The sequence below is a fragment of the Protopterus annectens genome, chromosome 1.part2 (assembly GCF_019279795.1).
Source record: "Protopterus annectens isolate FY-2018-M chromosome 1.part2, PAN1.0, whole genome shotgun sequence".
Taxonomy (NCBI): Eukaryota; Metazoa; Chordata; order Ceratodontiformes; family Protopteridae; genus Protopterus; species Protopterus annectens.
The window spans coordinates 657,961,962-657,989,266 of record NC_056727.1 but is presented as its reverse complement, the minus strand read 5'-3'; the positions used below and the strand labels follow the sequence as shown (position 1 = coordinate 657,989,266).

The window sequence follows — 27,305 nt, the reverse complement described above, 5'->3', positions numbered from 1 at the left end:
GGTGTGAGTCTTGGATGCCTGTCCTTCATTGCTTTGGCTTCAGGTGAGGTGGAGAGGGCCTCTTCAAATCTTTTGGCCTTCCAAATAGTGGAAAGAGTTTTCTCCCGTGCAGCGAACCATCATATCATGTCTTGCACCCCTGTTGCTTTGGGGTGTTGAACCTACTCATTCTGTCCTGAGTCAGCCCGTCCCGAGCACTCACCAGGATCTTCCTTCCCAGAAGGGATCCCCCTTCTTCTGATAATTCGAGTACCCCATGGAAGTCTTCCAGAAAAAAGGAGGCGCAGTGACTCCTTGATGGAGTCATTAACCGAAGGCACTGACTTTAATGAGAGAGAAGAATCTTGTCAATCCCCACCTGATGCCTTCTCCTTAGGAGACATTTTAGAAATCCTGAAGCAGTAAGGTTGGTGGTCTGTCCAACCTCCTTCTTCTGAGGAGTCAGTGTTCTTGGAGGCTTTTGGGGCAGGCCCATCTATGTCCTGGGTGACCCCCCCCCAGCAGATGACCTTGTTGATTTGGTTTCCCACCAGGTATGGAAGGAACTGGATACCATTGAGCCCATTCTCCAGCACTCCAATAGGTTCCTGGTCCCACCATTGGATAGGAAACACTGGAGTAAGGGCACTGTAGTTGATGAAATCATGGTGGCAGTGGCCAGTAAGAAAGAACTGGCAGAGGAAAGTGCCAATGTCCATCCACGCAACAAGGAGTCTAGAGCATTGGACAGATTCGGAATGTGCATTTACACCTCAGACACTTTTGTGCTGCGGTCATTAAATTATCCAACTCACTTTACCCGGCTTCAGAGAGATCTGCCTCTCTCTGAGTCCATACTTGTGGTGGAGCTTAAGAAACTTTCTCCCAAGCTGCCCACTCTGTCATCCATTGCTAATTCCTCAATGAGGCTAATCTCTCATACAACAGAAGGTACCTCATGTGCTGCTGGTTCAGGACTATCCCTAAGGAGACATGCCTGGATGAGACTATGTGAGTTTGCAGAATCCTTTAAGGCATCCTTTTGTTAATGCCCCTTTTGATAGATCATCACTGTTTGGGCCTTCGGTTAGAGAAGCACTCAACCACAGCATAAAGGATGGAAAGATCCTTTCTGCTCTAGGAATCGAATTGTCTACACCATAGAGGTCTTTTTCGAGGAACTAGCGTGAAGGCAAGAAAATGTGGTTCCATAAATCCCAGGGCCTTTCCAGAACTCACATGGGGACCTCTCCTACAGAGGCAAAGGAGGAGGGTTTAATGGTAGACGTTGCCATAGAGGCAGAGGGGGTCCACAGAGCCCAGGGCTTCAGAGACACGTTCTTTGACAAGCCCTTTCAGTCCTCCTGAAGTTTTGCCCTACTGTCCATCTCAGGAGGCAGTAGGGGGTTGACTTTCTTCACACCTAGAAGCCGGGACACATTTGACAAAAAATTCCTGGGTGCTAAATGTAATATCCAGAAGCTACTACAGTCCCTTTTTCCTCCCCCTGCAAACACCAGCAAGAAACTCCTGGACATGCCACAAAGTCAGAGGGAGCAGGCAGCCCAAGAAGTTCAATATTTGCTGCAAAAAAGTCATCCAAGAGCTCCCGACTGAAAAAAGAGGATTCTGCACTTACTCCCACTTCTTTTTGGTGCCAAAAAAGACAGAGGACCTAAGACCCATACTGGATCTAAGCAGTTTGAATCTTTATGTAGAGAAGCAGAGGTTCTGAATGGTTATGGTTCAGTCCTTTCTGTCCCTGTTGCGCAAGGATGTTTAGATGTGCTCAGTAGATCTCAAGGACGTGTACTATCATATCAAAATAGACAAGCGCTCCAGGAGATCCCTTTGCTTTCAGCTGGAAGCCAGTCATTTAGTTCAGAGCACTGCCCTTTGGGCTCACCACAGCACCCCTGGTGTTCACCAAATGTATGGCAGTCATAGCAGCTCACATGAGACTCAAAGGATTCCAGGTGTTGCCATAGTTAGACGATTGGCTCCTTACTGCTCCCATGAGGCATCAACTTCTCCAAGCCAGACTCCCAAGGCATCGCCATAAATTTAGACAAGTCCAATCTGACTCCTGTGTAGAACCTAGAATTCATGGGAACACAGGTGAACATGAGGGCTCAAATAGCTTCTCTTCCCCTACACTGCATAGCGACACTGAGGAATCAAGTTTGGAAACTATTATTCCACCAGTCCCCCCCCCCCCAACATGGCTAGTCTTATAAGCGCTGGGGTCCATGTCAGCAGTGATTTTGTTAGTCTGTCTAGCAAGGCTTTTCGTGTGAATTCTTCAATGGACATTATCAGTGCAGTGGTCTGTACTTTACCAACCTCTGTTGATTCCCATCAGACTGACACTAATCTGCAAACGCCATATCTGTTGGTGGATTCAGTCAGGCAACTTCTTTTTAGGCAGACCCTTTTCGATTTTTCCCACCAATAGCCACAGCGACCACTGACACTTCCCAATAGGGGTGGGGGGGAGACATTACAAGGGAAAGATGGTCCCCTCTGGAGACCAGGATGCTTATCAGTTTCCTTGAGATGAGAACAGTTCTAACATTACAAGCCTTTCAAGATGCTGTGCCTCTAGGGGCTACTGCTATTCACACTGACAAACATGTCTGTAGTTTGGTACATCAACAAGCAAGGAGGAACCCATTCTTACCCATTGGGCAGGGAGGCCACGATGGTGTGGGAATGGGCGATATTTTTGGACCGCCTTGTGGTTGCAATGCACATTCCGGGGAAAACCAATGACCTGGAGGTCAGACTCAGCAGATCTATCCTGATTCCCCACGAGTGGTCCCTCAAGCAGTCAGTGGCGAACATGATCTTCAAATGTGGGGTCAACCTTGCTGCAACCTTTTTACCACTCCCCTCAACAACAAATGCAGCGAGTTCTTCACTCTGATCCCACCCTCTGGGGGAGTCCCCAAGGGATGCTCTAATGCACGATTGGCTCCCAGGTCTGCTGTATGCTTATCCTCCTCTTCTACTTATCCTGAAACTTCTTCAGAAGGCAAAGCAGTCTGAAGAGCTCAGTCATCTTCATTGCCTCCTTCTGACTTTGATAGATTTAGTTTCCCTTCATCTGATCTCATCTAAAATATCCTCCTTGGATACTGGAGCCCAGACAAGATCTCCTCTCTCACCCATCAGGATTGCAGCATCACAGATGTTCATGTTTCACTGTTGCAGTCATCACATTTGAGTTATCTGCCTGCAGGTAGCCTTCAGCTGTCCTGAATACCAGAGTCTTCGGATTTCTGCGTCGGATGCTGTCTCTTCTTCCTTGATGTCAGGTCGTCAGAGGTATAAAACATGCAGCCGACGCCATTACATCAGTCTTTCTTGCCGTGCGGTGCCTGAAGTAGAAGCAGTTCGTAAGTGCCGGTCGGCCGACTCCTGAAATTTTCATTTTCAAGTTTCAGACCTGAAGTCTTCAAAAAAGCTAAGTACCCTGTTGGGGATCCTTTTTCTTGCTCTAACCGATGTCAGTAAAAGTTAACAGTTGTCTTACCTGTGGAAAGCAAATACCTCATAGAAATTTTCATTCTTACTGCATTCCCTGTTTAGGCCCAGACCACGACGTCCCTCGTTGTCGGTTTTGTGCCTTGTTCAACACCCAAACTATTCATTGTTGGGCTATTTTTGCAGCTAATTACTTTCATACTTGTTCTGTGTACTCCGAAATGGCTTCATCTAGCCACCCAACTACCGATTTTCCGAAAAAATATAAGGATAAAGACAGAGCCAGACCGCATAGGTCCAAAACTCCAGATGATGCTTCCATTAAGCTTGTCGTCAGTCCACTGGTACTCAGTGAGGCACTTTTGAAGCCCCTGATACCCGCTGCTTCTGATTCGTAGGCCTCTACTAAGACCCATTTGGAGTCCAGTATCCCGCGAGATGCTTCTTCAACTATGGAACCTGCGGATGTCTCTACCTTGGATGGGTCTGGAGCCGCAGTGCAAGCACCGGCTTCTGAAGGTGTATTCAGGCCTTCAGACATTCTTATTAAACCGATGCCATAATTTTCATCCATGCCAAAAACTCGCATTACACCTAGAAAACCGATGACCAAACCGCAGGCTCAGGCCCATATGCCTTAAAAAACAAATGCTTAGAATGGCTGAAGACCTTATTACCTTAATTAGGGGAAGCCAGCATTCCTCCTCTAAGAGACCTAGAACTGGTTTTCTTTCTGATTCTTCTGATCAGGAGTCTGATATTTCTGCTCCTTCTGATTACCAGGATTTCCCCTTATTTGCTTATGAGGATTCTGATGCAGAGGATTCCATTCCCTCTGCTTCCCTTCCAGAAGATTTTTCTTTTGGTGAAACCTTGCACACTCTTAGGGAGCATTTCTGCTGGGAAAGCCAGGATTACTCTGACTGCAAAAAGAGACTTGGGGAATTCTTACTCCTACCTCAACACAGGCCTTTAGCTATCCCTCTTGTTCTGGACATTGTAGATTATGCTTTTTTGGAATCTAGCCTTACCCCAGACACTTTACGTCCAACTCTCAGAAAACCTGACCGGTACTACAGAGTACCTGACTCTCACAAGTTCCTCTTCAAGAATCCTACTGCGGATCCCGAGACCATTTCCCAAGGACCAAAAGGCATCAAGGCTACCGCTGCCAAAAATCCTACCCTTCTGATAGAGATTCTAGAGCCTTGGATAGATGGGGTAAGAAGGTATACACTTCTGCTAAATTGCCAGTTTCATATGTTAAAGTATCAGCAGCATATTATGGGACTACGTAGACAGAAAATGATGTTGATTCCTGACTGTGCTGAACACAAAGAATTGCAAGATTTAATGCATTCTGCAGAACAAGTTGGTAAACATACTTTGCAATGTGGTTTTGATGCTTTAGAAGCATCTTGCAGGGCTGCTGTCACTGGGTCTGTACTCAGAAGGCATGCTTGGCTTAAGGAACAAAACTTGCCAGATCATGTTAAAGCTAAATTACTGGATGCTCCCTTAAACCAAGACCGCCTTTTTGGCAACAAAGCAGAATAAGTCCTCAAAAGGATGGAGGAAAAAGCTAAATCTATGCAAACTGTTAAAGATTTCCTACAAGTACAACCTCCCAGATTCAGTAGGCATTGGCCTTCAAAGAACTGGTCCTTTCCAGTCCCTTCCAGGCCTTCTCAGTTCAAACCCAGAAACAGCAGACCACCTAGGCTACAGTCTCAGACTATACACAGATCTAAGCAGTGTGGGGGGGGGGGCTCCCACCTCCAAAGCAGGAAGTAGTAAGCCACCCCCCTATGGAAAAATGGCACAATGACTTAACCTTAAACCTACCAAGCCCTGCTCTACTACCTGCTCCCTTAGGAGGAAAGCTCGCCCTGCATGCAAAAAACTGGGAACTCATTACCCTGGACAAATGGGTTTTGAACATGGTTTCCCAAGGATACAAATTCCACTTCCACACACTACCAACCCCAAATGGTTGGCCAGACCTACCCCCAAATCACAGAGGCCCAACAGCAGGTTCTCTCTCTTTTCAGTATCAGGGCTATTCAGCCTGTCCCAGCAGAACAAAGGGGACAAGGTTTTTATTCAAGACTTTTTCTGGTACCTAGAAAAGACAACTCCTGGCGTCCTATCCTGGACCTCTCTATTCTCAACACCTTTCTGGTCCAAAATTCAAAATGCTAACTCTTCAACAGCTCCTTCCTATGCTAGCCAAGGATGCCTGGCTGGCAACCCTAGATTTAAAGGAAGCTTACCTGCACATTCCAATAAGAGGATCCTGCAGACAATACCTACGTTTCAGGGCGGGCTCCATGCACTTTCAGTTCTCTGCACTTCCCTTTGGCTTATCTACTGCGCCCAGGGTGTTCACAAAGTGTCTAGCTCCAGCCATTGCATTTTGCAGGCAGAGAAATATTCAGATTTACCCATACTTGGATGATTGTCTGATTCAGGCAGAAAGCCAGGACTTGCTATTACAATACCTGGCATTTGTAAAGAAACTTCTAACCTCACTGGGGTACACCATCAACGAAAAGAAATCTCACCTAGTACCCTGACAACAGATTCTATTCCTGGGAGCAAGCTTGAACACAACTTCCCAGATGGCATTCCACACTCCGGAGAAACAAGTTTATTTGGCAACCTACTTCAAACTATTGGCCACAAAACCCCAGATATCTACAAGGAAAATACTACAAGCTCTGGGGTTCATGGCCTCTTGCATTCTACTAATTCCATATGCAAGACTGCATATGAAGAAACTCCAATGGTATCTAAAACGTCTATGGTGTCAACATTCTCAGGACCTGGAAACAATGATTTCTGTCATTCCTTGTATTAAGACAGAATTCCTTTGGTGGACAGAGGCCTTCTACCACAAGGGACTCCCTTTCACTCTACCCCCTGCCACCCAAACCCTAACAACAGACGCATCAGACTATGCATGGGGGCTCACATGGCAGGGTAGTGCATTCAGGGCAAATGGAACCCGAGACAGATGCATCTGCATATCAATCAAAAAGAAATGTTAGCTGTGCAAAATGCTCTGACAGCCTTCAAAGACCGTATTCTTCCAGGACAACTATTGGTAAAGACAGACAACACCACAGTTATGTGGTACATAAACGAGCATGGGGGAACCCCCCTTGTACCCTCTCTGCAGACTAGCCATGGCTCTGTGGGACATAGCCTTGAGTTACCAAGTACACCTACCAGCACAATTCCTGCCAGGCAAACTAAATCCACCAGCAGACGACTTAAGCAGAAATCTCATGGACCCACATGAATGGAAACTAGAACCCAAAATATTCAACCTCTTGAGGAACAAATGGGGGACTCCAGAGGTAGACCTGTTTGCCTCCCCTCAGAACTACCAATTGAACAAATTATGCACAAGAACTCCCCACAAGCTTGGAAAGTGGATGCCATGTCCTTTACCTGGGAAAGCCTCTCGGTTTATGGCTTCCCCCCACTGCCTCTCCTCTCGAAGGTTTTACTAAAGATCAAACAGGACAAGCCAAAGACAATACTGATTGAGCCAGACTGGCCACCCCAGCACTGGTACCCCCTCTTGCGCAGTATGACACTGCTACAACCATGGCACCTGCCTCAGACCCCTTTCCCTGCTGTCCCAGCAGGCGGGCCAGATTCTGCACCCTCGGCTTCAAACCCTGAACCTTGCAGCCTAGCTAATTCCTTGAACTCTCCCCTAGCATCTCTCAGTAAGCAGGTACTGGATGTCATTCTGGAGGTAAGGAAGCCTAGTACTAGAAAATCATATGCTGAAAAGTGGAAAAGATACTGTTCCTGGAGCCAGGCTCAGGGGATGGGCACAATTCATTTGCCTACTTTTTTCCCTAATCCACAAAACAAAGGGGAACAAATGCTGCACTCTCTGGACATGCACAGACAACTTAGATTCTATTTGGACAGGACTAAGCCTGTCAGAAAATCTGAGCAGCTGCTAGTTAGCTTTGCTGCAGGGGCAGAGGAGAAGGCTATTTCAAAGCAAACCATTTCCAAAAGGATAAGCCCATTGCATTCATTTCTGCTACAAACACCATGGAAAACATACCCCAAAGAGAATAAGATCACTTTCCACCAGGGCTGCATCTACCTCTGCGGCATTTCTCAAAAGCGTCCCTACCAGGGACATCCTAGAAGCTGCTACCTGGAGCTCTGTACATACCTTCACCAAGCATTACCACTTGCCTAAATCCAGAGCTGGATTTGCCACTGCAGTCTTGCAGGGATTAATAGCTGGCCCTAATGCTCTTTAACTTCCTCCTCCCTTCCTTAGCTTTGGGAATCAACTCAAATGTGATGACTGCAACAGTGAAACATGAAGAACATAGAACGGTTGTGTACACTTACCATAAATGTAGATGTTCGAGTATATTCTCTGTTGCATTCCTGGTTACCCTCCCTCCAGCCCCCTGACTTCTCTTGGCTCTACCTCTCCTTCTTGTTGGTTTATTTATTTTTTCTTGTGTATTTGCTTTTTGATGGGGGTTTACCATACCATTTAATTGCTTCCTATTGTGGGGGCACCTGACATCTGAGGCAAGAAAAACGGATGTAATGACGTCGGCTGCATGTTTTATACCCCTGATGACCTGACGTCAAGGAAGAAGCGACAGCATCCGATGCAGAAATCCGAAGGCTCTGTTATTCAGGCTGGCTGAGGGCTACCTGCAGGCAGATAACCCAAATGTGATGACTGCAACAGTGAATACAAACATCTACATTTATGGTAAGTGTACACAACTGTACTTTTTCATCCTTCAAACTGACCGCATGGTTTCTCCACTTCCAACCATAGTAAGACAGTCCAGGCTTGCCTCCCCGATTCCGATTCGTAGCATCATTTTGGCCTCTCACAGTGTGTCAGCTAAGAGGGTCTACAAAAGTAAAAGTAAATGGAAAAGGTTCTTTGTTTGCTAAAAGTAAAAATATTGATTCCTTCTTGGCACCTGTCTCAGACATTTTGCTTTTCTGTAATACCCTGTTTAAAGAAGGAGCAAATTTTTGTACCATCAAACTTCAACTAGCAGCAATATCCAGTTTTCATATGATTAGCCTTGTCTACCTTTTAGATTATGTAAAGCATTTATAAAGGGAGTATTTTTGCTGAGACCACTGACCAAAGATCCTTGCCCACCGTGGGACCTCACTGTTGTACTACAGAATTTGACTCGAGGACCATTTGAGCCAGCAGCTAGTTGTGACTTGAAGTTTTTGTCATGGAAGACAATCTTTTTAGTAGCAATTACTTCAGTGAAGGGAATTTCCGAACTACAAGCTTTATCTTCCAAATCTCCATACATAACTTTTCATAGACAGGGTTTCTCTGCGTACCAATCCCTCCTTTATACCTAAAGTAGCCAAGGAAAACAATATTAACCAGTCCATTCATTTACCAGTATTCTTTCCTAATTTTTCCAAGAAAGGAGAGTATATTCTGCATCTCCTTGATGTTCTTAGACAACTACGTTTTTATCTGCATAGAACAAAGCAATACAGAAAGTCAGACCAATTGTCTATAGCCTTCTCTACTAACAAACTAGGCTGAATGGTGTCTAAAATCCAAGTGGCCAAATGGATCACTGACTGTATCACACATTTATTCCCAGCGAGGCTCAAGACTGCCATGACCTCCAAGAGCGCATTCTACTAGATGTATGGCTGCTGCTTCTGCCTTCTCATCCAGAATTTCCATTGATATTTGTCCGGCAGCCACCTAGTCAAACAGTTGCACCTTTTTTTGCACACTACAAAGTGGATATTGTGTCTAGGAGCAGGGCTTCCTTTCTCTTGATGGTACTTCGGTACATCATTCCATGAGGGCCACCCAGCAATCATGTAGCTGGGGACTCTGAATGAAGAAGACAACATCAGATTAAAAAGTTATGTCTCACCATAACTTGGCATCTGTGTTGTCCATCTTCATTCCTCCTCACTTTCACATCCAGCCACCCCTGCCTTACTCTTCTAAGAGGATCTATGAAAGATGGCAGGACATTTATGTCCCATGTCTGAGCCTCATTTTCCTTTCCTTCTCTCCTGTCCTGATTATCTATGTATGATGAATTAGCAAACTCAATCTGCTGTGCTTGGGTGAGTGTAGTGCATTATGGGTAAGCTATGCTAACAAAAATATTTTTTTTAGCATTTTGATTTCTTTCTGAAATGTGTTAGCTAACGTGTAAAGCACTGAACCAAAAATATTGATTTCAGACGCATTTCTTATAATCTTTTTACTTTAGAATTGCAAAAATGTAGTCTGAAGTAGTTTTTCATGTTCCATAGAAAGTTTTGTCATCTAGTCACATCTAACAAATGTAGCTAATGCTGTCTCTAAACAATATGCTCTCATCAATCATATAAATCGTTTTTTAATTTTAAAAATCAAGGATTTTAACTTTGGTATTTGATATCAGTAATCCAAAATCTGTACCCAGAGTACATTGTAAAATTTAGTATAGCATGTAGGGGTATATGCCTGTTGGTTGCCCCCATAAATTGGTGGGACGCATTTAATCAGAATTTATTGTTGTACCTACCATTGGTCAAAGCACAGTTTCCATAAACCACTACACCGGTCACAAAAGGAAAACAGTGTGCTTTTCTAATCATGTGAAAAAAAAAAGAAGGTGCCGCAAACCTGCAGACATGCATTGTCTTATAGTGGTACTGTTAGGGGAAAGGTGTTATGTACCCTAATGTGTAGGGCTGGGGTTAGGAGCAGGGGGTAGAAGTAGCACAAATGAGTAAGCGTGGGCAGGGGTGGCTTCACTCCTCAATGCTTCGCCCTTAGTCATGAGTTGACACTAACCTTGACCATGCCCCTATCCCTAATCTCAACCCTATATATTAGGGTAATAAACACCTGTACCACAAAACATGACTCGCACTTCACACATAACAGTTACACAAGCAGAATACTAAACCTGTTCTCTTCCCTAGCCCTTAATCTATTGCTAACCCAGGAACACTTACGAACGAACACACACACACACACTCTCTATCTGTCCTTCTCCCAAACAGCCCCAATGCTGAAAGTATTGGTATAAACAAAAGTTTTGACATTGTTACCCACTCCCACATACCTACATTTGATGAGGTACCATTTGACTGTTCCTGCCGTCTGCAAATCCTGCATTCAGCAGCATTTGACACCAGGACCTGCATTCGACAAATGGAACACTTGACTAATAGTACAGTAACCGGTATACAATACATACATTGCTATGTAAAACTGCACTGGTATCAGCCTAAGTACCCGGAAGAATAAACACTTACGAATTGAGTGGAAAGCTTCATGTACAGAATATGCCCTTTTTGATAATTACAGCCCTAGCACACCATTCATGATTTGAACTTTTTTTTTCATTGTAAGAGTATTTTGTATTTAACCCAGAAATATTTTAACCTATAGAAAAAAATATATACTGTTTTGAAGAACATGAAACTGTATGCAAGTAGAGTTTTTGATCCTTGTATTCTGACTTTATATTGTCTTGCTGCATCTTACTAGTTCAAAGTCTAGAAGCCATATGAAATTCTTTAAGTAAACCTAGTGAAGCAAGGTGTTTTCATTCCATTATTTTGATACTATTCAACTGATCTGTTCTGTTGGCATTTAGTGCTACTTACAAAAGAAACCAACAAAGTGCTGAACATAAATATCTGCTTTTGGAGAATTAAAAGTTAACCCCCACTCCTGCAAACCTCACACTCTTGTCTAATGTTGGCACATTTATTCTTTGTAATCCCTGGAGTTCTATGCCACTGTGAAAGGGAAGAGATACTTGGGAATCATGGCCAAGGCAGGTGTTTAGGAGACCATTTTTGCTTCTTACTCCCCCTTTCTTTTGGACAAAAGGTAGTACAGTGCCCACTGTGATGGAGTCATTGTGAGTGCACACTTCATAAACTGTGATTCTAGTACACTTTCCATCTCAAGCTGTTGCAGATGCTGAAATCCTGCCCCTCCCCATAGGAAGCTCCTGCATGGAGTACACCCCCCCCCCTCCCTGGGTTGGGCAAGCTGGCATTGTCTGCTCACTTTTGTACCTTCCTTGTCTACTTCTCCACCTTCTTTCCTGCTTATCAAACCCAGGTCATCTGGAGCATAGTCAGGGCCAAAATCTCAGCACCACAAAATCAGCCAATAAGTAAAATTAAAGCTGCCTAATGAGTACTAAAGAAATTACTTGTTTATTTTTATCGTATTGTGTAGAGAGCAGTAAGGGCAAGCCATTGTATATTAAATTTGATGAACCATATTGTTATAAATGTGTATGAAAAAAATGAATAAAGAATAATTTGGGCATGTGTTGCATACAGTTTGAAGCTGAGCAAAACCATGTTAATTTTATTGTGAAATCACACCCAGTCTATGATTTTATAGTGCTGATATTTTCACTGTTTTTCTTTTCCTGCTTTAGGGTCTATTGCAGATACAATAATGCCAATGTAAGAATTCAGCAAAGAGCGGTCCGTGAGGGCATAAAGAATAAAATTATGTATGAAGGCACCAGTCTGGACCCAGCAAGTAAACAAGACAGAAGTAATCATGGCAGCAAGTCATAGAAAACTCATACCTGAAACATATTTTAGCATCTTTCTAGTCACCATATAGTCAAAAATATTTGCCTTGCCGATTTTAAATCCATCTGAAGAACTATAACATCAGCAATTTATGCCCTTCATCTGCTCATCTTCCATATTCAGAAAGCAGTATCAGAATGGCCTATAAGGAATTCTGTCTAGTTAGTGTTAGGGGTGGTTACTGTACCAATCTTCAGAGAATATAAGTTTCTGCTGCCCATAGTCCTTGTGTCGCAGCTTAGTACAGCCATGTATCCTGTGACATTATGTAGCAGTGCACACTTGTCGTACCTTATTCTAGTTTGGATGTGTAATACTGAACTTGGAGATACTTTTGGCAGACAGACTTTGCTTCATCTGTTTTTCCTTTGACACCTGCTTAGAACTAAAAACCCTATGAAGCGGACGAGGCACTGTATTTGGTGGTGATATAAAGTTTATAAGTAGAATGTACAGATCTAATTTTTTTTTGAAGAGTGTTCATTGCTGGCAACTATAGTTGTTTGGTGTTATGTTTTTTTTTTTTCCTTTGGGATTGTTTAATTCACTTTATTTGTTGACGTAAATGAGACCATTCTTCGTATACTTTTCATTTGTCATTACACTGATCTGGGTGACTTACAAGGATATCACTACTTCGGATTGTTTGGCAGTTTTGGCTTGGGCTTTCCCTGTGCTCAGAACTATGAAAACTATGACAGCCTTTGTGTAGAACTGTCTGGATAGAGGACACCTTTACATGTAAAATAATACGCCAGCTTAACATGACTGCAGTCCTGCACTAAGCTGGTATTTATATGACATTTACTGTGGTGTTGAAACCAGCAAGTGACTTTCTGTAAAGCTGTTTTTCTTTTACTGAATATGCTCAGTACCAAATGTGTGCAAAGAAAGCATGAAAAAGTACAGTCTTTATTGTTTAAAAGCTGTAATAAAAGTAAACATCCTTTTGATTTAGTTTGTGAGGCTGTGATTTAGCTGCATTTTCAGGTATATTTCATATGCATATATATTTTACTCAAGAAAATCCTATAGTCAGTGTTTCAGTATCGAGTCTTTAGGTCCATGCAGAAACCCACAACCAGCCCGAATCCCAGGGTCTTTCACCATCCCTCAGCCAGTGAACATCCTTTGCCATCTGACGTCCGCTGGTGCCATCTTCATTTCTTTCTTGATGTGTAGTCTGATGCACAAAACCATATTTCAAAGCATTGTCAGTCCAATGGTGAGCTTGTCACCACAGTTATCCAGATATATACTCTATTGAAAACCTTTTTTTAGAATGTTTTCCCAAAAAAAAAAAAAAAAAAAAAAAATACCTTTTGTGTGAGAAATGGATCCTGCACAAAGACTTCCACTTCTGATGTTCTTCGTGTTTCACTGTTGCAGTCATTACATTCGGGTAATCTGCTGGCAGGTTGCCCTCAGTCGGCCTGATTAACAAAGTCTTGGGTCCTGCGTCGGTTGCTGTCCCTTACTCCATGACGTCAGGTCGTCAGGGGTATAAAACATGCAGCCAACGCCATTACATCAGTCTTTCTTGCCACACGGTGCCCAAAGCAGAAGCAGTTCGCAAGTGCCAGTCAGCCGACTCCTGAAATTTTCGTTTTAGAACTGAAGTCTTCAACTAAAAGCTAAGTACCCCATTGGGGAAACTTTTTCTTGCTACTTACCGATGTCAGTAAAAGTTAATAATTGTATTACTTTTGGGAAGTAAATACCTCATAAGGATTTTCATTTGTACTGTATTCCTTGCCTAAGCCCTGACCACAACGTGCCTTGCTGTCGGTTTTGTGCTAAATTTAATCCACGCACTATTAAACATCAGTATATTTTTGCTTCTAAATATTTTGGCTCAAGATTTAACTGTCCAAAAATGTCGTTTAGCAATCCAACTATCGGAATACCTAAAAAACGCAAAGAAAAAGACAGAGACAGACCATCGAGGTCCAAAACCGATGACTAAGCTTCTCCTAAGCCAATTCGCTGGTACTCAGTGAGGCACTTTCGCAGCCCATGATGCACGCTACTTTTGATTTGCAGGCCTCTACTGAGACCCATTCGGAGTTCGGTATGCTGCGAGATACTGTACTGAACCCGCGGATGTCTCTACCTTAGATGGGTCCGGAGCCGCTGAGCAGGCACTGGCTTCTGAGGGTGTTTTCAGGCCTAAAGATTTGTATATTAAACCGACGACATCTTCAAAATTAAGGCCAAAAACTACTTCTATGTCTAAAAAACCAATGCTTGGGCCATGTGTTCAGGCCTCAGTGCCTAAAAAACAAATGATCAAAATGGCTGAGGATTTAATTACCTTGATCAGGGGTACCCATCCCCCTCCTGCTAAGAGGCCTAGGCAAGGCACTGACTATGAATCTTCAGATCAGGTTTCTATTTCTTCTGATTCCTCTTCTGATCAGGAATTACCTATTCCCACTTATGAGGACTCTGATGCAGAAGATTCCATCCCTTCTGCTTCTCTTCCTGAGGATTTTTCTTTTGGAGAAACTTTGCATACCTTAAGGGAACACTTTCACTGGGAGAGTCAGGATTTCTCAGAATCTAAAAAGAGACTCATTTCCTTCTTCTTCCTCAGCATAGGCCCTTGGCTATACCTCTTGTTCTAGACATTGTTTTCTCAGAGTCCAGTATGGCTCCTGATTCCCTGCCTCCTGCTCCTAGTAAGCCAGACAGATATTACAGGGTTCCTGACTCTCTCAAATTCCTTTTTAAAAACCCTACGGCTGACTCTGAAACCATTTCTCAGGGTCCCAAGGGCGTTAAGGCTTCTACTGCTAAAAATCCTACCCCTTCTGATAGAGATTCCAGGGCACTGGATAGACGGGGTAAGAAGGTTTACACGTCTACAACCCTGGCAATCAGGGCTTTAAACTGTCAATTTCATATGCTTAAATATAAACAGCATGTCATGGGCTTACTTAAACAGAAAATTGTGTTGATTCCTGACTGTGTGGAAAATAAAGTGTTGCAGGATTTATTGCATTCAGCTGAACAAGTTGGTAAACATATTTTGCAATGTGGTTTTGATTCCTTGGAGGCCTCTTGCAGGGCTGCTGTAACTGGATCTGTGATAAGAAGGCATGCTTGGCTCAAGGAGCAAAATTTGCCTGACCATGTTAAAGCAAAATTGTTGAATGCTCCTTTGTAACAGGACAGTCTACTTGGTAATAAGACAGAAGAAGTTTTGAAAAAGATGTAGGAAATATTTTACAGTTTGCATAGATTTAGCTTTATCTGCCAAGTGCAGACAACCAGGTTCAGTAGGCACTGGCCTACTAAAAACTGGTCCTTTTCAGTACCCACCAGAGCCGCTCAGGTCAAACTCAGACATTCCAAAGGCTCCAGGTTTCAGTCTCAAGGAACTTATAGAACAAAGCAATGGGGTGCCTCCACCTCCAAATCTGGAAGTAACAAGGCAAAGGCACCTTCCTACGGTAAACAGTCTCAATGACTTTCCACTACAATCACCAAGCACTTATCTTTTGGCTGCCCCTTTGGGGGGGATAAACTGGGACTTCATGCACAAAACTGGCAACTGATTACCCAGGACAAATGGGTTTTAAATGTAGTATCCCAAGGATACAGATTTCATTTCCACACGTTGCCAATCCCAAACGGATGGCCAGATCTGCCTCCAAATCATTGAGCAGAGGCCCACAAACAAGTTATGTCCCACATATACAAGGGGACTATTCAACCAGTACCAGAAAAGGAAAAGGGACAAGGTTTTTATTCAAGACTCTTCCTGGTACCCAGAAAAGACAAATCATGGCATCCAACTCTGGACTTATCCATTCTAAATACATTTCTGGACATTCCAAAATTCAAGATGCTGACTCTACAACAGTTACTACCTATGCTAGGCAAGGATGCTTGGTTGGTAACTCTAGACTTAAGAGGCTTACCTGCATATCACAATCAGGGAATCTTGCAGAAGATACCTCCGATTCAAAGCAGGCTATTTGCATTACCAGTTCTCTGCACTGCCCTTTGGCTTATCTACTGCGCCCAGGGTCTTCACGAAGTGCCTGGCACCAGTAATTGCATTTTGCAGGCAAAGAAATATTCAAATTTATCCATACCTGGACGATTGTCTAATTCAGGCAGAAAACAAGGACACTCTTCTAAAACATCTGGCATTTGTAAAAAGACTTCTAACTTGGCTAGGGTACATCATAAACGAAAAGAAATCACAACTGGTACCCTCTCAAATAATTACATTCCTGGGTGCAAGCTTGAATACAACTGCCCAGATGACTTACCTTATGCCAGAAAAACAAATTCAGTTGATGACTTACTTCAAACAAGTGGCCACAAAAACCCAACTATCTGCAAGACAAATTCTGCAGGCCTTTGGGTTCATGGCCTCCTGCATTCTAATAATTCCATATGCAAGACTGCATATGAGGAAACTTTAATGGTACCTACAAAGCTTATGGAGTCAACATTGTCACAGCCTGGAAACAATGATTCCTATCATTCCTTGCCTGCAGCTAGAGTTCCTATGGTGGGCAGGGGCCTGCCACCAAAACAAGGGACTGTCATTAATTACACTCCCTGCCGCCCAAACCCTGACTACAGATGCATCAGATTATGCTTGGGGGGCTCATATGGCAGGGAGATGCATTCAGGGCCAATGGAGCCCAAATCAAAAGCACCTACATATCAACCAGAAAGAGATGCTAGCTGTACAGAATGCTCTGACAGCCTTCAAGGACTATCTTCATCCAGGAAAACTACTGATAAAGACAGCCAACACCATAGTCATGTGGTACATAAGCAAGGGGGGTACCCATTCGTACCCCCTTTGCAGACTAGCCATGGCATTGTGGAACACGGCCTTGACTTATCAAATAAATCTACAAGCTCAATACCTGCCAGGAAAGCAAAGTACTGTGGCAGAGGAACTAAGCAGAAATCTTATGGACCCACACAAATGGAAACTGGATCCACAAATCCTCATCATGTTGACACGCAAATGGAGGAGCCCAGACATAGATCTTTTTGCCTCAACCCAAAACTGTCAGTTGGAATTCATCACAAAAAGCTTGGAAAGTGGATGCTCTATCCTTCAGCTGGAGAAACCGATCAGCCTATGCCTTTCCCCCTCTGCCTCTGCTCTCCAAGGTCTTACTGAAAGTCAGACAGGAAAAACCAAAAATGATTCTGATTGCTCCAGACTGGCCTCGCCAACAGTGGTACCCACTCCTACGCAATATGTCGCACCTTCCTCCGTGGTACCTGCCTCAAACACCTTACCTACTGTCTCAGTAGAACTATCAAGTTCTGCACACACAGCTCCAAACTCTGAATCTTGCAGCATGGCTAATCAACTAATTTCACCAGTTACATCTCTCAGCAAACCTGTGATGGATGTAATTGTGGAGGCTAGAAGGTCATGTACTAGAAAATCTTATGCTGACAAGTGGAAAAGATTCTGTGCCTGGAACCAAGCATAAGGAATAAGCACAGCAATGCCCAACATTCCTCAGACTCTGCAATACTTAACTGAGATGCTTCACAAGGGCCTATCTATTTCTTCCATAAAAATCCATGCTTCTGCCATTTCAGCTCATTACAACACAGAGCCTCCCCTCTTTTCTCATCCTCTGTTAAAGCAGTACCTCAGAGGGGCCAAAAATTTAAGACCTCAACCAAGACTCAACACTGATTAAATAGAGGAGACATTGTATTCTTGTAAGAGACTCACTTGATAGATAAAGATGTATGATATTTTAATAACTTAGGTTAAAGATGTATGATATTTTAATAACTTAGGTTATGAAATGTATCATCTGCTTCTTTTAACAAAAAGAGGAGAGGAACTGATGTACTTTGGAGATAATCCACTGTAATGCCCGAGATCATGAAATCCTTTAATGATCCTAAAATAATTTATACATTTGTAATTAAATATAATGGCAAACTCTCTACATTAGCTAATTTTTTACTGGATCCCTGGAATAGGTGCAAGAGTAGCTAAAGATCACTTAAACCTACTACAAAGTAATTGTAAGGGTAGTTTAATTTTAGCAGGGAATTTTAACAGCATGTCTTGTGTAGAAGATACAACTGAACAAAAGAAAACTAAAATACTGGCATCAGCTAAAGCGGAAGTGGACAAATTAGCAATAATAATTTAGCTGATTTACTAGTAAAATCAGAAGATAAATGTGATGATATGAAGTAGTGCCATCTGTACCAGGGAGAGTAGGGCAGTGCATTTTTAATATATGCCAGCGTAGCTTGCTGAAGTTTCGTAAAGAATTTTATGTTGTTTGACTATCACATTGATTTGTACAGGTACTTGTGTTTAAAAATATATTTGTAAAGTTACTTGTGTTAAAAATGCATCAACTGTGGGTCGTGCTGGACAGAAAAGAGATATACATGTATGTCTGACAGTATTATTATAACTGATTTAATATATAGGTTTTAACAGAGAATTCTGGAAGGGAAGAGTTTAATCTCAGTCCAGATAATTTTGAAAAATAGGTTGAAAATGAAACGGGTTGGTTTAGGCCATAAAAATTATCTAACAGGTCTGATTGCAGCCAGAGACAAAAATGTCTGGGAAAACCAGGTCTAAGAATTTTACTGCATCGTCCATAGGGGTAAACTGATAGCTACCCTGGAAGGGTGGAAGTTTTTGAAATTGTTTTTTAGCTTTCAGATGCTGCAACAGATCTTAGCAAAGCTGCGTGTGTGTAGTGTACCAGAGTTAGGTGACAAGATGCAATGTCATTCTATAACCAGCACTGAAATGAATTTATAGATATTAATGCAAGATATAACGGAACTCTCACAGCAGCACTTTGTTCTTCTGAACCTGACAGAAAAGGTCTCTTACAGATCTCACACAGCCTCACACATCATCTTGCCTTGCTGTTGCAAGCAACTCAACACTCATCATCTTGCCTTGCTGTAGTAGCTTAACTAGGGAATAGTAATTCTTTAGCCAGTCAGGAAAATATAGTGAGATTAGTTAAGTATTGTTTTTCTGCATCTGTGTGACTATCCAGCTGTGTTATTTTTTTTATATCTCCTATGATTAAAACAATGGTATTTGTTGTAACTAGATATTCAGTATTCTCACATTTTCTATTTTATTATTTATTATTAAATATTCTATGCCTTTCATTGTGGCTGGTCTTTTAGAGAATACTTTTAACATCTTAAGATTATTTATGCTTATTTTAGTGACACTGTGGCCTCTCCTGAAAACCTTGCTGCATTGGTCAAACTCTACCATTTGTATTATTAATTTTTCTCTGTATAATTGGGTACCCTTGTAAGAGCCTGTAGAGTAGCTGACAACGTAATTACCTTGTAGTCTGGACAGAGGGGGGCACAGCAGGTAAATCTGTACCAGCATTTCATAGGTGTGTGTGTCAGTTACTTGGAAAAGGAACACAGAGCTCCAAAGTGGTCAGTGTTGAGTCTTGGTTGGGGTCTGGTGAAACAGAGTCTCCATCCCCAAGCCTGGAGTGTGCTCCCTGTGTTTTAAGGGACATTGTGCTTGGTGCAGACAGCTGCATCTGAAAATACTGTGTGTATCTATTTTTGTTCCTAGTGGCTTTCCCTCACTGGAGCCAGTGGTGACAACTGAGGCTTCTTGATTACTGGCCCGGAGTAGGTTTACTGGCCCACAGTAAGTCCATTGTTCTTCAGTCCTTATTCTTATGTGCATGGGATGTAAACTGGAATCAATAGGATTTATGTCTGCATAGATTTACTTAATAAAGTGAATTATTTTAAAACTGTTCCTCTCCTTTTTCTGATCATGTTGCACTTAATATTAATATAGTAATGGATATAGGGGAATTTCAGAGTATTTATAGAATCCCAGAATACACAATGAAATTAAGAGTTTGAGTTACCTTAAGGAACAAATTGAGTTTTTTTTTTTTTTTTTTTTTAATCTTTGAATGATAATGGTCAGGTTAGTAAAGTCATACTATGGGACTCCTTAAAATGCATATTAAATATAGAATGGGACGATGGGATAGTAATAAAATGAAAAAATGCGATGAGGTTTTTGAAATAAGTACACAAAGTGAGGTTTGAACAAGAAACAAATTAGTACTGAAATTATTTAAAAATTAATTGCAGACAATCCAAAACAGAGCGGGACCACAGCACGAGCCAGGCTTGATTCAAATATACAACAGCTTCATCCAAATTAACATTGAATATAGATATTTTTATTAAAATGTAAGTGCTTTCACATAAATGCTTCTTCAGACCATAAAACAAAAGTGAACTAATGCAGTTGTATGGCATAACCTGAAACAAAATAGGCTAATTATCCAATTTACTATTAATTGGTTCAGCATCTCAAGTACTAGTCTTAAAGACAACGGGCAGGATTCACGAAGCCTCCGTGTAAGAGTTACAAGACTTACACGGAGGCTGCAGTTAAACTGTGTGACGTCAGCATGTCATGCATATGCATGAGGGCATGCTGAATCACACCTAAGGCTAACACGGTCCGTGGAAGACAGTAGGGGGCGTGTCCGTAGGCCGAGCCCTACAAACGGACACGCCCCCAGAAGACTAAAAGTCCCAAAAGTAAACCCCCACGACAGAATAAACACAACACAACACGCCCCCACAGACTACGAACATAAAATGTAGAAATGAACATCTTATATATTTTTTTAAATTGTAAAGATGTTTGCCCGTGAGTGCGTTCATTTGCGCGGGCGTGCCCGTAGCTTAGCCACAGTTAGCAGTCAGTGGAAAAGCATATAAGAATTAAATATGCAAAGTAAGCCCAAAAGCAATAGCGTAGTGGTAGAGAAGTCGGCTGAAGAGCAGGCAGTCATGGTTCGAGCCCCCACATCATCAATTTTTATTTTTAGTGAAATAAGCACGAAACAAGTCCCTGACATATATGTACACATATAAAATTATATTTTATGTAAAATGTAATGAAATGGGCCATGTATTTTGAAGAAATGTGAGATAATAAAAAAAAAAGTCAGATGTGCCTATAGCTGAGCTACAGTCTAACAAGTTGAGTACATCTGCCTGTAGGTGAGCAGTGTTTTAACAGGTATAAAATGAGTGCCCGTAGGTGAGCATTGGTTTAACAGGTGTAAAATGAGTGCCCGGGGTTGAGCAGCATTTTAACACGCTGAAACTGTGTGCCCGTAGCTGAGCTGAGCGTAATATGCGTGCTGACAGCCAAACCACGCGTAAACCAGCGTGATCTGTTTGCGCGGAGCTGCGCACCGCACCAACAAGCTAACCGACGGGCAGCGTTGAGCAAGCTGTATCAAAACTGCCTTTACACAGACACACCTCCTAGCCTGTGTAGACAGACATAAAATATAAAAAGCAATGGCCAGGTTCGAACCCAGGATACCATGCACCATAGTCAAAGTACTGAACCACTAAGCCATGACAGTTACACTTAGAAATGCAGTAATAGCATATATATATAGGAATGAATAGAAAGAGGAGCATGACAAAGCAGGTTTTGTGAAGCTGATACAATTCCAAAATGGCCAATCACAGATAAGTGCGGGGAAAACGGCATATAAAAGCCCCATAGGCGGGAATACACAGCATAACCGATTGTAGAACCGACTTGCAGCCAGGATGTCAGGTGTAGGTGAGGGTAGTTGCTTCCGAGCACAGAGGTGGGGCGTTGAGGAGTCCAAATGTATGGTTTGGCTCCTTGTCCACAATCATGAGGCCCAACTCATGCAGGGCCAGGTCCTGTGGGGAGCATATAGGGCTGAGGCGTGGGACCGGTTGGCTCATAATCTCACCAGTGCCACAGGGATACCAAGGACTGGTGAGTAGGTCCATCACCACCATGCGGACCTGAAGAGACGGAAGCAGGACCAACTGAACCATTGGATCCAGGAGGCCCGGCAAATGCCCAACGCCCCACTACTGAGTAAGTTACATGTAATTATTTATGTAAGAAATTAACCTAGCTGATATTATGGAGATGTGTATTCCAATATTATTTTATTTATATTACAGCTGCAGGTGTCCGTTCTGCGAACCGTCGAGCCTATGGCGATAGGCTGGCACGGTTGCGCCACCAGGCAGGTCAGTAATTCTGTCCCTGTAAAAGTATGACAGTTAGCAAAAGAGTGCAGTGTAGTCACTAATTAATAAAATGTGCAAGTAACAGTGTAAGAGGGTTTGCAAGTATTGCTTGATTACAAAAGTGTGATGCAGCCTGTAATCCAAACATAAAAATTAAATAAGTCTGAAATAAAGATGTCCCACCTGTAATATAATAGTACATAACCTGCAGCAGGTTGAAAAGTACAGCTGCAGAAGCTGAGTAAAACACATGTGTGAAATATATCCCTGTTGAAATACAGAAACATGACAGAAGTGAGACTGTTGGAAAGGATCGTTATAACTACAGGTAAAACATGTCAATAAAGCCTAGAATTAAGTACCATCCTGAATTGTAAAAATAAAACAAGTGAGAGAGTGTGAGAAAGAGTTATGAATCCACCAATAAAGTAGTAATAACTCCTGAATAAAGTATACTGCAGTCAGTACAGAATGAAATGAATGTGACAGGCAGAACCAAACAGTAACGTGTTGAAAATGGTACCGCAGCTGGAATGTGTGTCCCAAAATCTGGATATGTTGCTCTCAGTCTGCAATATGCAGATAGTATGGTTGTCTGAAATGCCAAACATCCACAGTTGTCTATAGCTATATAAAGCAAATGTAGCAGGATGATGTAGCTGAACAGAGCCAGATATGAATGTGTATGAATAAAAATGAAAATGTATATTGATGTAGCAGTAACATTCCTATCACCAACCTGAAGTAGTTATTACATAGGAAACTGTAGGCAGAACTGTAGTGTGTATATATCTGCAACTATTAGAAATGTACAGCATATGTATTGTTATTTGAAGTTGTTCATTCAATTTTCTTCACCCTTCACCCTACCCTATAACCACATATAATCCATTCCACGTGAAATTGGTATGTGCAATCACAATTAACACCCCTGGACATTTGTCCTGTTGGTTCATACATATTTGCATGTACGTTGATGCATCTGCCCTGTTCATACATCCAGACCTGATGGCCTGTTGCCATCAATCAACCCTGCATGTTGTTGGATTGTGTATTGCTGTTCAAATTATGCATGTGTTATGCTTGCTGTTCAATGGTTTGAATATATGGGTGTTTGGTTAATGGGAATACTAATGCATGCTGTTACAACTAATTGTGAATGGTATTGTACGTTACTAACCCAAACTGTCATAACATAATGCAAAACATAGGACGAAAAGGGAAGGCGGGTTCCAGCGGACCCACCTCTCCGTACTAAGCTGGCAAGTGCACCTGGCAGTAGTGCCCAGGCCGGACCCTCTGGTGGCCCTGTGCCACCTGAGGGTGGAAGTGCTGCAGGGGATGGGGCTCGTCCACCCTCTGCAAGTGTGGCCGGAGGAGAACATCCATTCACCCTCCGTAATGTCCGGACTGTGGTGCGTAGGGAGATTCGGGATGCTGTTCTTGGACCCCTATGCCAGCTTGAGGCATGGGTGGTACAACTAACGAGTGTGCCTGCTGCCCGGCCTACACAGCCCCCAGCACAGCCCCGTCCTGGGCAGTGAAGGCACAGTGGCAACTGCCCATGGGTGGGGATCTCAGTTCCTCTGTGGGCTCATGGGCTTGAGATATCCAAACATCCGTCCCCGTCAGTTGTGTAACCCCCCCACATGTGTCATACACTGCCCCTGTATGCGTCTTGTTTGTCTTGTCTGTTAACCTACCCAACCTACCTCCCCAGCTATACCGACTTCCTGTACCTGACATACCACTCTCACCTGAAAGAAAAAAAAAAAAAGGCACTCTGTACCCACAAAAAAATTATGCCCCATACAAAGCTGCCCATTTTGCACACATCTGCTGGACATGGAAACTGTCAATTACAATTGGCTGTACAAGTATTATTGTTGTCCTTACACCTCTCTCATGGGTGGAAGGTTTCAAATGTCACACCAAATTACAAACATATGCACAGCTGTGTTTGGTGTTCCTGCATCCTTGAATTTGCTGTGGTGGATAACTGTCACGATTTATGGTTGTGGATCCTGGTTTTGGCTTCCTCGTTTTGTTTCTTGTGAGCATATTCTATCCAGCACTATTCTTGGAGGTTCGCTACATCGGGCATGGAGGAAATTCTCAGAGAACTGACTAACGTGATTGGCAAACTAGTGAAGGTGTATGGGGAAGTACAGACCCAAAAGGATGCTGTTGAAGTTAGTCCGACGGACTCGGAGGTACGTTTATTCACCTTACATTCAACTGATGGCGTTACCCCAGGACAAAGGGTAATTCATTCCAGCAACCCTAACACTTACAGCGGAGCATTAACCAATAGCAATGAGGTTGATACAAGGCGTAGAAGCCCGACAGGACCTGAGCGATCAACGTCATCGACGGGTGCAACCCGCACCTATGAGTTGAATTCCTGGTTTGAGGCGCCGAACTTCGACAGTAACCAGGAAGCGCCGGAAACCGTTTGTAATAACGGTGGTGGAAAGGAGCAGTACCCGCTTACCTTGCGTGAACAGATATACAAATATGAGAAGCTATGTAGGAAATACAGGGCTATGCAGCTAGACAATTCTTTTCTTAACAAATCTAAGGAATTGAAACGGGTCCCTAGAGGACTACGAGTCTGGAAGCTACCTATGGGGGTGGACATTGATTCGGACAGCTTCAATGAATTGGTCGCCCTATTTGACCAAACAGGTATGGAATTGCTTGACATTATTATACGCAACAGCAATACTAAACTGTTTAAACTTCGGGAGGAAATTAATATGTTGCACACAAGTATAACAACAGATCTATTGTTCTTTGAATATAAGAGCAATTTTGATAAAGTGATTAGGAATGTAGAAATGTTTGTGACAAAAAGTAGGGCTACCAAACAAAAGAAACTAATTAGAGATACCAACAAATATAAAAAGAGGCTGGCATATCCACCGGGTAGAAAAGACTCAAAAATGCGAACTGGTAGTTTGTCTATGGCAGCCTCGGAGGGCGCTCAAACTTTTACGGTAGCATCTATACCTGAGGAAGAGGATGCTGTTTTTTAGAGGCCGAGAATTATCCACGCAGGTCCAAGAGGCTTCTCAGCAGGAGGCCTCAATTAAGGGATGCCTCGGACAACTATTCACTGAGGAGAGGGAATCAGCGATATTAATGGACAAACATTGTAATCATGAAGTGTATGCTGATTTTAAAGTTTGTTTTGATTTAGATTTTACTGTATCTTACGTTTGTAATAAGAGTGTGGTTGAATGTTGTGAGAATGAGGTATTTATGACAAGTGATCAATGTAGTGAAGGAAACTTCGGTTTCCTAGGTAGGGATAGGCATGAACAACGGTCTGAAGCTATTCTAAGTTCATTTGAGTCAAATAATGACGAGTGTTATAGGTGTGAACCGTTTACTTTTCCTGAAGAGAATTTACTGTGCAGTAACAATGAACTTGGAAATGTTACTGCAGTTAGTGAAGGAGAATGGTCCAACTTGTCAGATTCCACCAAAGGGGAAGAGGAGCCTGTAATGAAACATGAGGTGTTAGAGTGGGGGTTTCATGATATATAACTATACTGACATGACCATTAGTGAAGCTCATTTTGAGCTATTTAGTAAGGGCATTAGTTTTGTCCCGTGTCACAGATTGGATATAACACAGGTGTTAGTAAATTTAAAGTTATATACGAGGAAGTTAAACCTCCACTTGTATTTTTCAAACCTAGGTGTGAGGACAGGAATCTTTGACTCCAAAACTGACACAACAGTTATGAAAAGGAAAAGTATTTTTATGCCTCCCACAAATATTGATATTAATGTATTTGAACAAATGGTTGAATGTGATTTTAGGAGAATATGTGCACAACAAAAGCAGATACAGGATAATTTATCTGTTAATGAGAGAAAGGTTATTTATGAATTAACTGTGACCAATGACTATAGATGTATGCGCCCCGATAAAGGGGGTGGGATGGTCATCATGAATAAAATGGACTACAATGGGATTATGATGAAGAATGTTAGGTGATGAAGACACTTATAGTAGGGTGTCAAGGCACGAAATTAACAGGGCATATAGTAAAATTGACCTATATTTATTGGATGCAATTTACCAAGGGGCTATTAATGAGGACAAGTTTGATTACCTTAGTGTGAAGTTTCCAAAATTACCAAAACTATTTGAATTCCCAAGGTCCACAAAGGCATTGACCATTTACTTTTTAGACCCATTGTTTCAGCAAGGGGGTCTAAGACAGAACCTATGGCAGCCTTTGTGGACCAATTTTGTAAGAAGGCACTTTTGGATACACCCCACATTATAAAGGATTCCTGGCATTGCTTGGAGAGGCTTAGAGCAATAAGTGATGTGGATGTTGAGTCATATGGTTTCCTAACTATTGATGTGGTGAATCTTTTTTCAACTATTCCCCACAACGAGGGGTTGGAATTATTCCATGACAGCTTATTGAGTAGTGTAAGTTTTGATTTGGAAAGACTTAATATATGTCTTGAATTCATGAAATTTATTTTGACCAGTAACTACCTGTTATTTGAAGGTGAAACTTACCAACAGATTAAAGGGGTGGCAATGGGGGCCCGTTGTGCCCCGGTCTATGCCAACCTAGTCCTATTGTCATGGGAAAAATGTCATATTTTATCATCAGTTTTTAGGGAGCACATTTTGATGTATAATAGGTTCCTAGACGACATTTTAATCCTTTGGAAGGGTAGTGAAAGCGAAGTCATTGATTTCATGGCTTACATCAATCAAACTACGGAATTTTTTAGATTTACATACACATGGAATAAGATGTCAACCAATTATTTGGATATTTCCATTTTCAAACAAGAAGGGAAACTTGTGAGTAACATATTTAGGAAACCCAGTTTCTCTAACTCCATGTTACATTTCAAAAGTTGTCACCCCTTCCATCAGAGGAAAGGGGTGATCAAAGGACAGATGGTCCGACTATCAAGGTTGGTTAGTAATGATGAATTGTTTAAGAAAGAGATGTATACCTTGATAGGTTTATTTATGGAGAGAGGATACCCATTGAATTTACTATTGAAAACCAAAAAAGAGATATACAGGAAAAGAAAGACCTTGTATATTCCCATACTTAACGGTATGGATAATG

At 42.3% G+C, this 27,305-nt stretch overlaps 1 protein-coding gene across 2 annotated transcripts in view; it reads left to right on the top strand.

Moving 5' to 3' along the window:
• The window catches only part of LOC122790628 (cytochrome c oxidase assembly protein COX20, mitochondrial), a 283,384-nt gene extending 270,335 nt beyond the window's left edge, over positions 1 to 13,049 (top strand). For both annotated transcript variants that reach the window (XM_044058162.1, XM_044058155.1), the window contains exon 4: positions 11,934 to 13,049. In XM_044058162.1, coding sequence (XP_043914097.1) covers positions 11,934 to 12,078 — 145 coding nt within the window. In that variant the 3' untranslated portion in view covers positions 12,079 to 13,049. The remainder of the gene's footprint in view (positions 1 to 11,933) is intronic.
• Positions 13,050 to 27,305: the final 14,256 nt, after the last annotated feature.